The sequence below is a fragment of the Oncorhynchus mykiss genome, chromosome 1 (assembly GCF_057628025.1).
Source record: "Oncorhynchus mykiss isolate SJ-2025 chromosome 1, ASM5762802v1, whole genome shotgun sequence".
In the NCBI taxonomy this organism is placed as follows: domain Eukaryota; kingdom Metazoa; phylum Chordata; class Actinopteri; order Salmoniformes; family Salmonidae; genus Oncorhynchus; species Oncorhynchus mykiss.
The window spans coordinates 42,084,616-42,099,713 of NC_143022.1; the positions used below are offsets into that span (position 1 = coordinate 42,084,616).

Here is a 15,098-nt window from a genome sequence, read left to right on the forward strand (position 1 = left end):
TTTATCATCATTAGTCATTTAGGTCAACAATGGATCATTCAGAGATCCTCACTGAACTTCTGGAGAGAGTTTGCTGCACTGAAAGTAAAGGGGCTGAATAATTTTGCACGCCCAATTTTTCAGTTTTTGATTTGTTAAAAAAGTTTGAAATATCCAATAAATGTCGTTCCACTTCATGATTGTGTCCCACTTGTTGTTGATTCTTCACAAAAAAGAATCCAACCCGGAAGCCAGGCGCACCAATGTGTCGGAGGAAACACCGTGTACCTGGCCACCTTGGTTAGCTCGCACTGCGCCCGGCCCGCCACAGGAGTTGCTGGTGCTCACAGGAGTCGCTTGTGATCACTCTTTTATTGCTTTTAATATTCCTCAAACCTGTAGTGTATTTGAGTTTGAAAATGCTAAATAAAAATGTAATTTGCACTTTAACATTTCAGACCTGATTTGCCCTAACATGATGTATCAATCCCAACAAAAATGTAAATTATTATAATCCACAAAAAAATGCACATTTCCTGTTGCTGCAGGATTAGTGTCCTGCTGTAGCAAACTGGCTCAAATTAAGATCCTACATCTGTAGGCTATATCTTAAAATACATTTTTATTGTGCTCCTGAATTTTATGTGGTACTCTTAACTAGTCTAAGTTAGCAGCACAAGTGTTACCAATTACATTTTTTCATTTAGAGCCCTGGCCATGTATGTTCTGTATTCCAATGTCAATTCACTTTTCACACTCCCCTGGGGAAAAAAAGTTCAACAAAATAGTGACAGAGTTATGTGTCAGTACAGAAAAATCTCCCAGAGTCCTCTTTGTGTGTGACTCGCAGCCCATTTCCCTGCATGCCTCTATCTGCACTCTGCTGCCATTTAAGGGCAATCTGGATGAAGGACAAAAGCACTTCCTAGCCAGCTGTAAATATGCCAGGAATAGAGAGATCATCAGCCAGGCAAGAGACAAAGGTGACACACACACAGAGACACACACACATACATAGAGTGTTTGTTTGACATCCCCTTTTTCTGGCCCTAAAAAGAGAGATTGTTCTCTCAAAGCCCCTACCTAGTTCTATTAAGCTGAACTGGTTTTATCTTGCAGTGATATTTAGTGTTCTCAACCCACTGTTTTTAGCAAAGCACCATGTGAGAGGTAGAGTGTGTGTGTGCATGTATGTATGTGTCTGTGTGTGTGTGTGTGTGTGTGTGTGTGTGTGTGTGTGTGTGTGTGTGTGTGTGTGTGTATAAAGCACAGCAGCATGCCGAGGCTGGTCTAAATTACATTACACGAAGAGAACCCGCTGGGGTGGGGGAGGTGTGAAGGGGGGTTAAGTGACCAGCAGGAGGATAGAGCAGTGCAGTGCAGTGTGAAGGTCAGCCCTCTAGGGGGCATCACAGCTCTGGACAGTAGCCATACATCCACTCTCCATAGACTCTCCTTGAAGAGGACTGCAATGCAGATAGTTTTTCCTTTGAAATGTTCCTAATTTGATCTGATTTCGCAATTCCATATAGACTTTTTATCCTTGGAATATAGATGGAATATAGAATGTGCCAGACTGCATGGACTAAGGCCACTAGTCATGCTTTTTCCCACTCGCTTATCATTTGACACCAGGCTGAGTGTCTACTACAGTCACAAAAGCAGTCTTGTTAATTTTGTCTGGAATGAACTTGACTGGGAGATGAATGCGGTTCAAAATGAATGTCTTTGCCACATACTTCATTGGATTACTACCGTGAAGCTACAGGTAATTGGCAAAATAAAGTAAACACATTTGAGTAAATTAAGGAATACAATGTATATTGAAATCAGGTGCTTCCACACAGGTGTGGTTCCAGAGTTAATTAAGCAATTAACATCCCATCATGCTTTGGGTTATGTATAAACATGGCCAGTTGCCCAATATTTTGCCTACCATGGCTAGAAGAAGAGATCTGTGACTTTGAAACAGAGGTCTTAAAGGAGCATATGTGGTTTAAAGTGTGTGTGTGTGTGTGTGTGTGTGTGTGTGTGTGTGTGTTTGTGTCTCAGTGACCAGATCTCAACTTATGAGAGATTCTGGAGCGGCACCCGAGACAGCGTTTTCCACCAGCCTTAACAAAACACCAAATGATAGAATTTATTGTGAAAGAATGGTGTCGCATCCCTCCAATAGAGTTCCAGACACTTCTAGAATCTGTGTCAAGGCACATTAAAGCTGTTCAATAAGCTTGTGGTGGCCCAACACTCTATTAAGATTACTTTATGTTTGTTTCCTTTATTTTGGCAGTTACCTGTATTGTGAAACTCATATAGTAAACAACACACAGAGCATTATACAGAAAACAAACCAAAAATAGTTTCTCATCAAATGTTCCTCCTCATATCAAGCCAGACAAACATACAAAGTTGCCACATCTGCAGCAAAATACGAGACCCTCGTCGCCGAGACATCAAAAGAAAGTCCTTGTTCCCCTCCTTCTCCCTCTCTCCCTCCCTCTGTTGCAGTCTCTCATCCTGCCCTCCCCTCTCCATTTCATATTTCACTCACTTTTCCTGCTCTCCCTCTCTCCTTTTCACTGACGCCATCTTCCGGCTTTCTCCTCACCGTTGTTTCCTCCTTCATCTCTGTACAATAGCAGGAACTTGGCTCAGACCATCAGTACTGGCAGGCTCTTTCTGTCCAACCCCCCCCCCCCCCCCCCCCCCCTAAAGACATGCATCTATTCACAGAGCTCGGATGAAAACAACAATTTCATGTCCAGCTGGTCCTACTATGCCTGGCTGGACGGTTCTACCATTCCCCAACTATTTGAGCCGTCCTCCTTTTCCACAACAGCCGCTAAAAATAGTGGCACATATTTTCAGGCAGATATTGTTTTCAGGCCATGATGAATCTCCCATTGCTACTACCTGTCTCGTCACAGACTACACTGACAACAACTTCTACCTCTAGTGAAGAAATAGGTTTACACAATTTAAAAGATCCATCCCAGCGGGGTGAAAACTACTTGAAATTGCATAATTTGGTCCAGTTTTGACCAGTTTTGTGCAGTTCTGGGAAAAGTGTTTAACTACGTTATCCTCTTAAATGTGCTGCTTCCTGATCAGGTCCTTCCTGGTTTGTTCTGTGCTCTTCCTCCTCAGTGAGTTGGTGGCCAGAGGTGCTGCAGCTGGAGCCACCCTGCACTGCTGGAGCTTCCAGGAATGACGGGGCCAACACATCGCAGCCGGCCCCCTCGCAGCACCTGACCTGACTCACCTGACCCATCATGGAGCTCAAGGTCTGGGTCGATGGGGTCCAGAGGGTTGTTTGTGGGGTCACAGAGGCAACCACCTGCCAGGAAGTGGTCATCGCTCTTGCTCAAGCCATAGGTGAGTGACATCTGAACTATGATTCTTAAAGACATATTCCAGAGGATTGAAAACGACCTCGTAATTTTTTTAAACCTCCCATTTTGGGACTTGACGTGTCATTGTACGGCTCATACATGCATAATAAATGATCTACAGTCCTCTGCCAGTGGAAAGGGGCACAGAATCCTTACATTCTAACCTGCCACCATTTAGTGCATCAGATCTACATGCTCGTTCCTGTCATGTAGGGAATGTGTGCTCTGAAGCAAGTGGGATTAGTGGCTGCATGCAATTACTATTAGTTATTTTAGTTATATATATATATATTTTTATTTCACCTTTATTTAACCAAGTAGGCATGTTTGGGGGTGACCAGAGACATATACCTGCTGGAGCGCGTGCTACAGGTGGGTGCTGCTATGGTGACCAGCGAGCTGAGATAAGGGGGGACTTTACCTAGCAGGGTCTTGTAGATGACATGGAGCCAGTGGGTTTGGCGACGAGTATGAAGCGAGGGCCAGCCAACGAGAGCATACAGGCAGTGGTGGGTAGTATATGGGGCTTTGCTCACAAAACGGATGGCTCTTTGATAGACTGAATCCAATTTATTGAGTAGGGTATTGGAGGCTATTTTGTAAATAACATCGCCAAAGTCGAGGATCGGTAGGATGGTCAGTTTTACAAGGTTCATTTTGGCAGCATGAGCGAAGGATGCTTTGTAGCGAAATAGGAAGCCAATTCTAGATTTAACTTTGGATTGGAGATGTTTGAGGTGAGTCTGGAAGGAGAGTTTACAGTCTAACCAGACACCTAGGTATTTGTAGTTGTCCACATATTCTAAGTCAGAGCCGTCCAGAGTAGTGATTTCGGACGGGCGGGTAGGTGCCGGCAGCGATCGGTTGAAGAGCATGCATTTAGTTTTACTTGTTTTAAGAGCAGTTGGAAGCCCCAGAAGGCGAGTTGTATGGCATTGAAGCTTGCCTGGAGGGTTGTTAACACAGTGTCCAAAGAGGGGCCAGAAGTATACAGAATGGTGTCGTCTGCGTAGAGGTGGATCAAAGACTCACCAGCAGTAAGAGCGAACTCATTGATGTATACAGAGAAGAGAGTCGGCCCAAGAATTGAACCCTGTGGCACCCCCATAGAGACTGCCAGAGGCCAGGACAACAGGCCCTCCGATTTGACACACTGAACTCTATCAGAGAAGTAGTTGGTGAACCAGGCAAGGCAATCATTTGAGAAACCAAGGCTATCGAGTCTGCCGATGAAAATGTGGTGATTGACAAAGTCGAAAGCCTTGGCCAGGTCAATGAATACGGCTGCACAGTATTGTTTCTTATCGATGGCGGTTAAGATATCGTTTAGGACCTTGAGTGTGGCTGAGGTGCACCCATGACCAGCTCTGAAACCAGATTGCATAACGGAGAAGGTGCGGTGGGATTTGAAATGGTTGGTAATCTGTTTGTTGACTTGGCTTTCGAAGACCTTAGAAAGGCAGGGTAGGATAGATATAGGTTTGTAGCAGTTTGGGTCAAGAGTGTCCCCCCCTTTGAAGAGGGGGATGACTGCAGCTGCTTTCCAATCTTTGGGAATCTCAGACGACACGAAAGAGAGGTTGAACAGGCTAATAATAGGGTTTGCAACAATTTTGGCAGATAATTTTAGAAAGAAAGGGTCCAGATTGTCTAGCCCGGCTGATTTGTAGGGGTCCAGATTTTGCAGCTCTTTCAGAACATCAGCTGACTGGATTTGGGAGAAGGAAAAATGGGGAAGGCTTGCGCGAGTTGCTGTGGAGGGTGCAGTGCTCTTGACCGGGGTAGGGGTAGCCAGGTGGAAAGCATGACCAGCCGTAGAAAAATGCTTATTGAAATTCTCAATTATAGTGGATGTATCGTTGGTGACAGAGTTTCCTATCCTCAGTGCAGTGGGCAGCTGGGAGGAGGTGTTCTTATTCTCCATGGACTTTATAGTGTCCCAGAACTTTTTTGAGTTTGTGTTGCAGGAAGCAAATTTCTGCTTGAAAAAGCTAGCCTTGGCTCTGTGTATATTGGTTTCTAGCTTCCCAGAAAAGTTGCATATCACAGGGGCTGTTCGATGCTAATGCAGAAGGTGTATTTAGAGTAGATGTCGACCGATTATGATTTTTCAATACCGATACCGATTATTGGAGGACCCAAAAAGCCGATACCGATTAATCGGCCAATTTTTTTTGCATATTTTTTATTTGTAGTAATAACAATTACAACAATACTGATTGAACACTTACTTTAACTTAATATAATACATCAATAAATCAATTTAGCCTCCAGTAAATAAAGAAACATGTTCAATTTGGTTTAAATAATGCAAAAACAAAGTGTTGGAGAAGAAAGTAAAAGTGCAATATGTGCTATGTAAGAAAGCTAACGTTTCAGTTCCTTGCTCAGAACATGAGAACATATGAAAGCTGGTGGTTCCTTTTAACATGAGTCTTCAATATTCCCAGGTAAGAAGTTTTAGGTTGTAGTTATTATAGGAATTATAGGACTATTTCCCTCTATACCATTTGTATTTCATTAACCTTTGACTATTGGCTGTTCTTATAGGCACTTTAGTATTGCCAGTGTAACAGTATAGTTTCCGTCCCTCTCCTCGCTCCTCCCTGGGCTCGAACCAGCAACACAACAACAACAGCCACCATCGAAGCAGTGTTACCCATGCAGAGCAAGGGGAACAACTACTAGAAGGCTCAGAGCGTGTGACATTTGAAACGTTATTAGCGCGCGCTAACTAGCTAGCCATTTCACTTCGGTTACACCAGCCTCTTCTCGGGAGTTGATAGGCTTGAAGTCATAAACAGCGCAATGCTTGACGCACAACGAAGAGCTGCTGGCAAAACGAAAGTGCTGTTTGAATGAATGTTTACGCGCCTGCTTCTGCCTACCACCGCTCAGTCAGATACTTAGATACTTGAATGCTCAGTCAGATTATATGCAACGCAGGACACGCTAGATAATATCTAGTAATATCATCAACCATGTGTAGTTAACTAGTGATTATGATTGATTATTTTTTATAAGATAAGTTTAATGGTAGCTAGCAACTTACCTTGGCTCACTGCATTCGCGTAAAAGGCAGTCTCCTTGTGGAGTGCAATGAGAGAGAGGCAGGTCGTTATTGCGTTGGACAAGTTAACTGTAAGGTTGCAAGATTGGATCCCCCGAGCTGACAATGTGAAAATCTGTCTTTCTGCCCCTGAACGAGGCAGTTAAGCCACCGTTCCTAGGCCGTCATTGAAAATAAGAATGTGTTCTGTTATGGATGATGCGAATTTTCGCAGCTTTTTGTTAAAAATCGCGCAACATTTCAAAGTCCTGCTACTCATGCCAGGAATATAGTATATGCATATGATAAGTATGTGTGGATAGACAACACTCTGAAGTTTCTAAAACTGGTTAAACCGGGTCTGTGGCTATAACAGAACGTGTTTAGGAGTAAAAATCCCTGGTAAAACTGTTCACCAAAAACAAAAACAAAAATATTCATCCGCCATTCAATCAATTGTTTAAGACGAGGGAAAATATATGCAAACCCCCTGTAAACGCCTACAGCTTCCACACGATGTCACCATTGCTATAAATATCAGAGTAATTTATCCCTGGTTGCAACACAAATAGACCCCTCCCTTCCTCTGACCCACCACAGGATGTTGTGAAACGGAAAAAAATGGACGATGTTTTCCAGACTTGCTGCTATCGAATACAGATCGCCCCGTGATCAATTTGATACATCATTAACGTTTATTAATACCTAAAGTTGGTTTAGAAACGTCGTTTGAAGTGATTTGGAAAAGTTTATAGGCGACTTTTGTAATTTTAAAAAGTGACGTTGCGTCTTGTAAATGGACTTTTTGCAGCATCAGACTGGCCTTCAGCAAATGACATTTTGGGTATACAATGACGGATTTAAATCGGGAAAAAGACCCAATTGTGATGTTTATGGGACATATAGGAGTGCCAACAAAGAAGCTCGTCCAAGGTAATGAATGTTTTATATTTTATTTCTGCGTTTTGGGTAGCGCCGGCTACCGCAAAATCTGTTGTTTACGTGTCGTGCTGGTATTTTGGGGGGTGCATGCTATCAGATAATAGCTTCTCATGCTTTCGCCGAAAAGCATTTTACAAATCTGACTTGGTGGCTAGATTCACAACGAGTGTAGCTTTAATTCAGTACCTGGCATGTCTGTTTTAATGAAAGTTTGAGATTTAACGAGTGCTAAGTAAAGTACTATAGGTGGCGCTCTGAAAATTCCGCTGAGCGGTCCCTCTGTAGGGATCACCTCCATAAGAAGTTCTTAACTGACTTGCCTAGTTAAATAAAGGTATAAAAAAATATATATAAAAAACAAAATTCGGCAAATCGGCGCCCAAAAATACCGATTTCCGATTGTTATGAAAACTTGAAATCGGCCATTCCGATTAATCGGTCAACCTTTAATTTAGAGGGCAAGTTGGTTATGATGATATCTATGAGGGTGCCCGTGTTACGTCTTTGGGGTGGTACCTGGTAGGTTCATTGATAATTTGTGTGAGATTGAGGCCATCAAGTTTAGATTGTAGGATGGCTGGGGTGTTAAGCATGTTCCAGTTTAGGTCACCTAGCAGCACGAGCTCTGAAGATAATTGTCAAGCTGATCAGCAGGTACGTGCACAGATAGAGAGAATGAGTTCCCTTTCAGATTGGTGGTGTTTTTTTATTATGGCATTTTTATTTCACTTTTAATCTATGTTCTCTTGTTTAAATTAAAACCTCATCAAACTAGTTTTGAATCCCACTCCTCTTCCCCCACTCGAAGGCACACTGATTGCACTTGTCCTGCAGACAGTGGCTACCGACCAGGGCAATAAATTAAGGGCGTCCCAGGACGATAAAGCATATGTCTGGGATGGTTTAAAACAGACTCTGGAGCAGTTCTGGGATGATAGATCCTAAATCACTGTACATCATTTCATTTTTTTTAAAGCAATGAGGCTGATGCACCAGATCAGAAGGCTTACCTTAAAATGTTGATAAACTATTATTTCTTCACATTATAAGAGCAGCAATGTGCACACGGCAGTAGGCTAACACGGAACCCAAACCGGCTGCGCGCCTGGGCCATCATGCATAAATGTATTTTGTCCCCCCACATCAAACGTGATCACAACACGCAGGTTAAAATATCAAAACAAACTCTGAACCAATTACATTAATTTGGGGACAGGTCGAAAAGCATTAAACATTTATGGCAATTTAGCTAGCTAGCTTGCACTTGCTAGCTAATTTGTCCTTTTTAGATTGTCCTGGGATATAAACATTGAGTTGTTATTTTACCTGAAATGCACAAAGTCCTCTACTCAGACAATTAATCCGCACATAAAACGGTGAACCGAATCGTTTCTAGTCATATCTCATCCTTCCAGGCTTTTTCTTCTCTGGACTTTATATTGCGATTGGCAACTTTCAGAAATTAGGTGCATTACCGCCACCGACCTCGTTCATCTTTCAGTCACCCACATGGGTATAACCAATGAGGAAATGGCACCTCTGTACCTGCTTCTATAAACCAATGAGGAGATGGAAGAGGCAGGACTTGCAGCGCGATCTGCGTCAGAAATAGAACTGACTTCTATTTTAGCCATTGGCAACGCAGACGCTAAAACGCAGACACAGTGTGGGTGCAATTGAATAATAATATAGATTTCTAAATGTATTTTTGCAACACTCGCGCATGCGATGCGAGCGGTGTAGTCAGCCTGTAAGCGCGAACATTCCAAAATGCAATTAGCGGGAACACGTGATAGAGATGAAATATAGACATTTTTAATGATATTTTCTTGCGATAGCCATTACGCATATCACCTCAGTTTAAATATATTTATTTACATTCATGTACAAAATAGATGTATTTATTTGGGACGGTTTCATCTTCAATTTGGTATGTTTGAAATTGCACTTCGGGACGATTCTGGGATGAAAAAAGTTAGTCTCAGGTTCTTCTACCGGTGCCAAAAGGTAAACCTTTTAAATGGCATGTGTCATCTCATGAGGAATGCTTCAATTCGACTGTTTGTTGGTTTGTTTGTAGGCCTATGAGGCAGTTGTAAGCAGCAGAAGAAACTCCAATCACAGGTAAAGACTAGTTAGATTGTTTCAACATAGCTAACTATCTAGCAAACTAACTAGCTGATTTACATAATCTACATCCGCTATGATCAGCTGATAGCCCACCCCTCTTTGCCTTCTCTTTGAGCTGTAGGCTGTAAACTTGCAGGGATGAGTGTGATTTGACAGAAAATAAATGCTAAAAAATATATGTTGAAATTTGGCTACAGGCGCATTAGATAATTAGATATGAATGTAAGAATTTTAAGTCAACAGATATTTTTCTGTGTGTGTTTTTTGGGAGCAGGAGCCTTTTTTTAGGTCTGTGCACGGCCCTGCCGATCAGAAACACTGTGCTGACAACCTTTAGCTTCTAAATGGTGTCACAGGTGAATTTTGAAATACAGTGCACAAAAGGCTATAAGGTTTTTACCAGGCGTCCGTCCATTCATTTGTCCCGTTCGCCAATCACAGCAGAACACACATATTGATGCACTCAAGAAATACATACTGAAAAAAACTTTCACCCACTTTTTAGACAATAAAATATTTGCCCTAACTTTCTGTTGCGTAAACCAACCATCCATCCAAATGAAATAATTCCACCTTTTGTCCTTATAAACATTTACATAGGTATTCCATGATATGGGGTAATAATACAACACTGCAGTTGAACTGCCAGTGATCATCATTCATCACGTATGCAAATATAATATAATCCATACACGACTTTCAAGGAGTAGGACATTTGATGCAACTTTTCCATTGTATGAAATTACGTTTTCACATTTGCTTGCTCATTTTCCATACTAGTCTGATGAAACAATCCACGCAACTACTGGAATTTGGGAACTGGCCTGCAACAACCAAACGTGATGGACAAGGTTGATTGGCAGGTGGAATGATGTCCAATGAGGTTGCATGGTTAAAGTGGAAGGCGTGATCAGGTCGGTCCAGTATAATCCAATGAGGTTGTGGGATGTACACCACAGAGGCTCGAGAAAAATTATGTGACGTTGTACACAATTGTGCACAATTTTCAGGGACCTGCTTTGGTTTGTGAGCTCTAATTTCAAAACTACTGGCTGAAATTATTCAAAACTTCTGGAAAATCCCTTTAACAAAGGCTTTAGGATGTTTGTTTTATTTGTGTTGGCTACTAATATTTCAAATATTATCATTTATAAATGTAGGCCTATACGTTGTTTTCTGCAAGTGCATTCCCCTTCGTTATGTATGATGTTGAATAATAGAAGGATAGTATAATGTACCTCTAACCTAACCTACAGTGTTTACCTGTGAGACGTTGGTAAGGTAGGCTACTGTCTGTCACCAAGCCATAGTTGATTGACTGCGTACCAATATGGCCCAGTGTTACATAGTAGTACTCAAGTATAGTGACAGTGAAGAGGATATACTGATTCTCTGTTGTAATGTATTGTGCCGCTTGTATAAGAAATAGTGGTTAATTAAACTCCAATTTGAATCAGGAGCTGTCTTACAATTCGGCTTACTGCTGAAAACTAATATTTGTTCCTCTCCTCCAGCCTACACCTCAATCTGGTGCTGTAGTGAGAGATAGAGAGGGTCTTAGTCAGAAACCCCCTCTATCCATCCCTCCATCCCCCTCTCTCTCAGTGAGAGGAGAGGAATGGAGCAGACTGTATTGACATCACTTCCCATTAAGCGTGGGGCAGGCGAGAGGAGGGAAAGTCTGAGTCATCTCTCCATCTCTCGCAGGCAGGGGGAAGCAAAAGCACTGACGAAGCCCCCTCTCCTCCCTCCTGCTACTTTCCATATAGAAATTCCTATATACAGTACAAATGTCTAATGACAAGATTAATGTTAGGTTTTTGGGGTTTATCTCTAGTTGGGACCAGCACTGGAAAGGGGTTTGCCTCAGTCTCTTTGACCTTGTTTCTTGTGTGAAAATTGGAAATTGAAAAAATGTCCCACTAAAATAAAATTTCCACTAAAGCAAATATCATATTACCTAAAAAAAAAAAAAACTAACAGGGTTATTAATCTCTGTTAATAGATAGATTATTAATTATTCAAGGCTCTTATACATTCGCTTTTCGCTTTTTAATAGCTGACGATGCACTGATACTTATCCTATTGATTCTCGTAAAATATGATTACAAAGAGAGCTATTATTCATATCAACTGATTTGTTAGTTAGTTTGTCAAAGTATATAGGCTGAGAAGACATACACATACAGAAAACTATGCACAAAGCATACACTAAAACATACACAAAAGCTGACATAACTGAACTTGTCCTATCTGTTTTTCCCAGGCCGAACTGGGCGCTATACACTGGTGGAGAAATGGCGGGACACAGAGCGCCACCTGGCCCCACACGAGAGCCCAGTGGCATCCCTCAACACCTGGGGCCAGTATGCCGGTGACGTCCAGCTGATCCTGCACCGCACGGGCCCCTCCCTGACCGAACGGCCACCCTCCGAGGGTCCCTTGCTCCGGGGTCCGGAACGCGGCCCACACCGGCAGAGCCTCCCCCCTCTCGCCAAGCTCCGCCATCCCAGTGAGCACGCCCTCCATCGCCGCGAGCCGCGCCGCAAGTCCCTCACCTTCACCGGCGGGCCCCGGGGCCTCCGGGACATCCTGAGTGGAGGCCGGGTGGGGGAGGGGAGGGAGTTCGAGGCCAAACGACGTCTCCTATTCCAGGGGAACGGTGGTAACCAGAACCACCACCACCATGCCGCAGCGGCAGCCACAGCGGTAGCCCCAGGAGGAGCAGTGTCCCCCGGCATGTGGGCCTGCCGCATGGAGGACCTGGTCAGACTGGTGGGGCTCCAGAGAGAGACTCTGGCCGTGCTAGAGAAGAGGCTGGAGGCCTACGAGGCTGAACTGCAGACCTGGGGGGGACGAAGGGGAGAGGAGGCTAGAGGAGCAGGGGGGCTGATGGAGGAGATAGTGAGGCTGGAGAGACGACTGAGGAAGAACGAGGTGGAGATGGAGGAGGAGGAGTTCTGGGCCAGCGAGCTGCAGATTGAGCTGGAGAGTGAGAGACAGCTGGAGGACAGGCTTGAGGAGCTAAGAGGGCGTCTTCAGTGTGCTCAGGTCGAGCTGGGGGACAGGATGGCTCTGGTACAGGTGGGTGGGACACACTTCGGATTTATGACCCATGGGCATTAATTAGATACGGTATGATCAAATGGCATGGACACTATTATAGGGCCCCTAAATGTTACGATTTCTGTTGTATATTGTGTAAGGGGCTATGTGCTCTCAAGGAAAATAATGCATGATGCGAAAGGTGTGTGCCACGACCAGGGCCAGTCCTTGGAGACCAAAAAATGCCACCCCGCAAAACTAGAATAGTCCCAGTGAGCATATTGACGTTTAAAAGACGTATTTTCCAGACGTTGAAATTGTTCGATTTAATTTCTGAATGAAAGGTGGAAATGTATTTTCCGTATGTTTAAAATACATATTTTCCAGGATGTTGAAAAGGCATCTTTTCCGGACTGAAATTTAATTTTAGGTATGCCCATCTATCTACAGTGGGGCAAAAAAGTATTTAGTCAGCCACTAATTGTGCAAGTTCTCCCACTTAAAAAGATGAGAGAGGCCTGTAATTTTCATCATAGGTACACTTCAACTATGGCAGACAAAAGGAGAAAATCACATTGTAGGATTTTTTATGAATTTATTTTCAAATTATGGTGGAAAATAAGTATTTGGTCACTTACAAACAAGCAAGATTTCTGGCTCTCACAAACCTGTAACTTCTTCTTTAAGAGGCTCCTCTGTCCTCCACTCGTTACCTGTATTAATGGCACCTGTTTGAACTTGTTATCAGTATAAAAGACACCTGTCCACAACCTCAAACAGTCACACTCCAAACTCCACTATGGCCAAGACCAAAGAGCTGTCAAAGGACACCAGAAACAAAATTGTAGACCTGCACCAGACTGAATCTGCAATAGGTAAGCAGCTTGGTTTGAAGAAATCAACTGTGGGAGCAATTATTAGGAAATTTAAGACATACAAGACCACTGATATCTCCCTCGATCTGGGGCTCCACGCAAGATCTCATCCCGGGGGATCAAAATGATCACAAGAACGGTGAGCAAAAATCCCAGAACCACATGGTGAATGACCTGCAGAGAGCTGGGACCAAAGTAACAAAGCCTACCATCAGTAACACACTACGCCGCCAGGGACTCAAATCCTGCAGTGCCAGACGTGTCCCCCTGCTTAAGCCAGTACATGTCCAGGCCCATCTGAAGTTTGCTAGAGAGCATTTGGATGATCCAGAAGAAGATTGGGAGAATGTCATATGGTCAGATGAAACCAAAATAGAACTTTTTGGTAAAAACCCAACTCGTTGTGTTTGGTGGACAAAGAATGCTGAGTTGCATCCAAAGAACACCATACCTACTGTGAAGCATGGGGGTGGAAACATCATGCTTTGGGCTGTTCTTCTGCAAAGGGACCAGGACGACTGATCCGTCCGTGTAAAGGAAAGAATGAATGGGGCCATGTATTGTGAGATTTTGAGTGAAAACCTCCTTCCATCAGCAAGGGCATTGAAGATGAAACGTGGCTGGGTCTTTCAGCATGACAATGATCCCAAACACACCGCCCGGGCAACGAAGGAGTGGCTTCGTAAGAAGCATTTCAAGGTCCTGGAGTGGCCTAGCCAATCTCCAGATCTCAACCCCATAGAAAATCTTTGGAGGGGGTTGAAAGTCCGTGTTGCCCAGCAACAGCCCCAAAACATCACTGCTCTAGAGGAGATCTGCATGGAGGAATGGGCCAAAATACCAGCAACAGTGTGTGAAAACCTTGTGAAGACTTACAGAAAACGTTTGACCTCTGTCATTGCCAACAAAGTGTATATAACAAATTATTGAGATAAACTTTTGTTATTGACCAAATACTTATTTTCCACCATAATTTGCAAATAATAAATAAATCCTACAATGTGATTTTCTGGATTTTTTTTCTCATTTTGTCTGTCATAGTTGAAGTGTACCTATGATGAAAATTACAGGCCTCTCTCATCTTTTTAAGTGAGAGAACTTGCACAATTGGTGGCTGACTAAATACTTTTTTGCCCCACTGTATGTGGGAAGCCTACCGGTTGTAAAACACCAAACGTTCGGACAGGACCATAACAAGACGTCCAAAAGACGTCGGTTCGTGATTACTGGGGCGTAGCCTAATATGTCGGACCGCAATAGAATGTTATGAATGTCCATCAATGTGGTAGGCCCACCGTTTGTAAAACAGGCATTGGCTTTATTAGTCCTGATTCCTGTGACTAATCAATTTGGCTATTTAAGCTCTGAATATCAGATACCCAGTTATCGCTAGCCTATTTGCAATGTATTTACACAGCAGGAAATGCAGTATTTTCTGCACATTTTCTGGAAAAAAGTATTTTCTTTTTCACTATGATAAGATTAGCAAAAATTGACGGACACAAACTTGAAACCACTGATCATGAAAATGTGGTGGAACTCCTGGACTAAAGTTGTGATTGTCCATTAGATATTATGCATTTTACGTTGACCTGTGCGATTTTTAGGATATATAGTTTTGTTAACATGACAGCATTTTTTTATTTTTTATTGAGCGCCATCTCATTACATCCATTTTATGTCCAG

At 43.1% G+C, this 15,098-nt stretch overlaps 1 protein-coding gene across 3 annotated transcripts in view; it reads left to right on the forward strand.

The window, feature by feature from the left end:
* The window catches only part of rassf8a (Ras association domain family member 8a), a 43,435-nt gene that overhangs the window by 13,942 nt on the left and 14,395 nt on the right, over window positions 1-15,098 (forward strand). For all 3 annotated transcript variants that reach the window (XM_021601115.3, XM_021601122.3, XM_021601130.3), the window contains exons 2-3: window positions 3,127-3,354; window positions 11,759-12,576. In XM_021601115.3, the coding sequence (XP_021456790.1) occupies window positions 3,252-3,354; window positions 11,759-12,576 (921 nt within the window). In that variant the 5' untranslated portion in view covers window positions 3,127-3,251. The remainder of the gene's footprint in view (window positions 1-3,126; window positions 3,355-11,758; window positions 12,577-15,098) is intronic.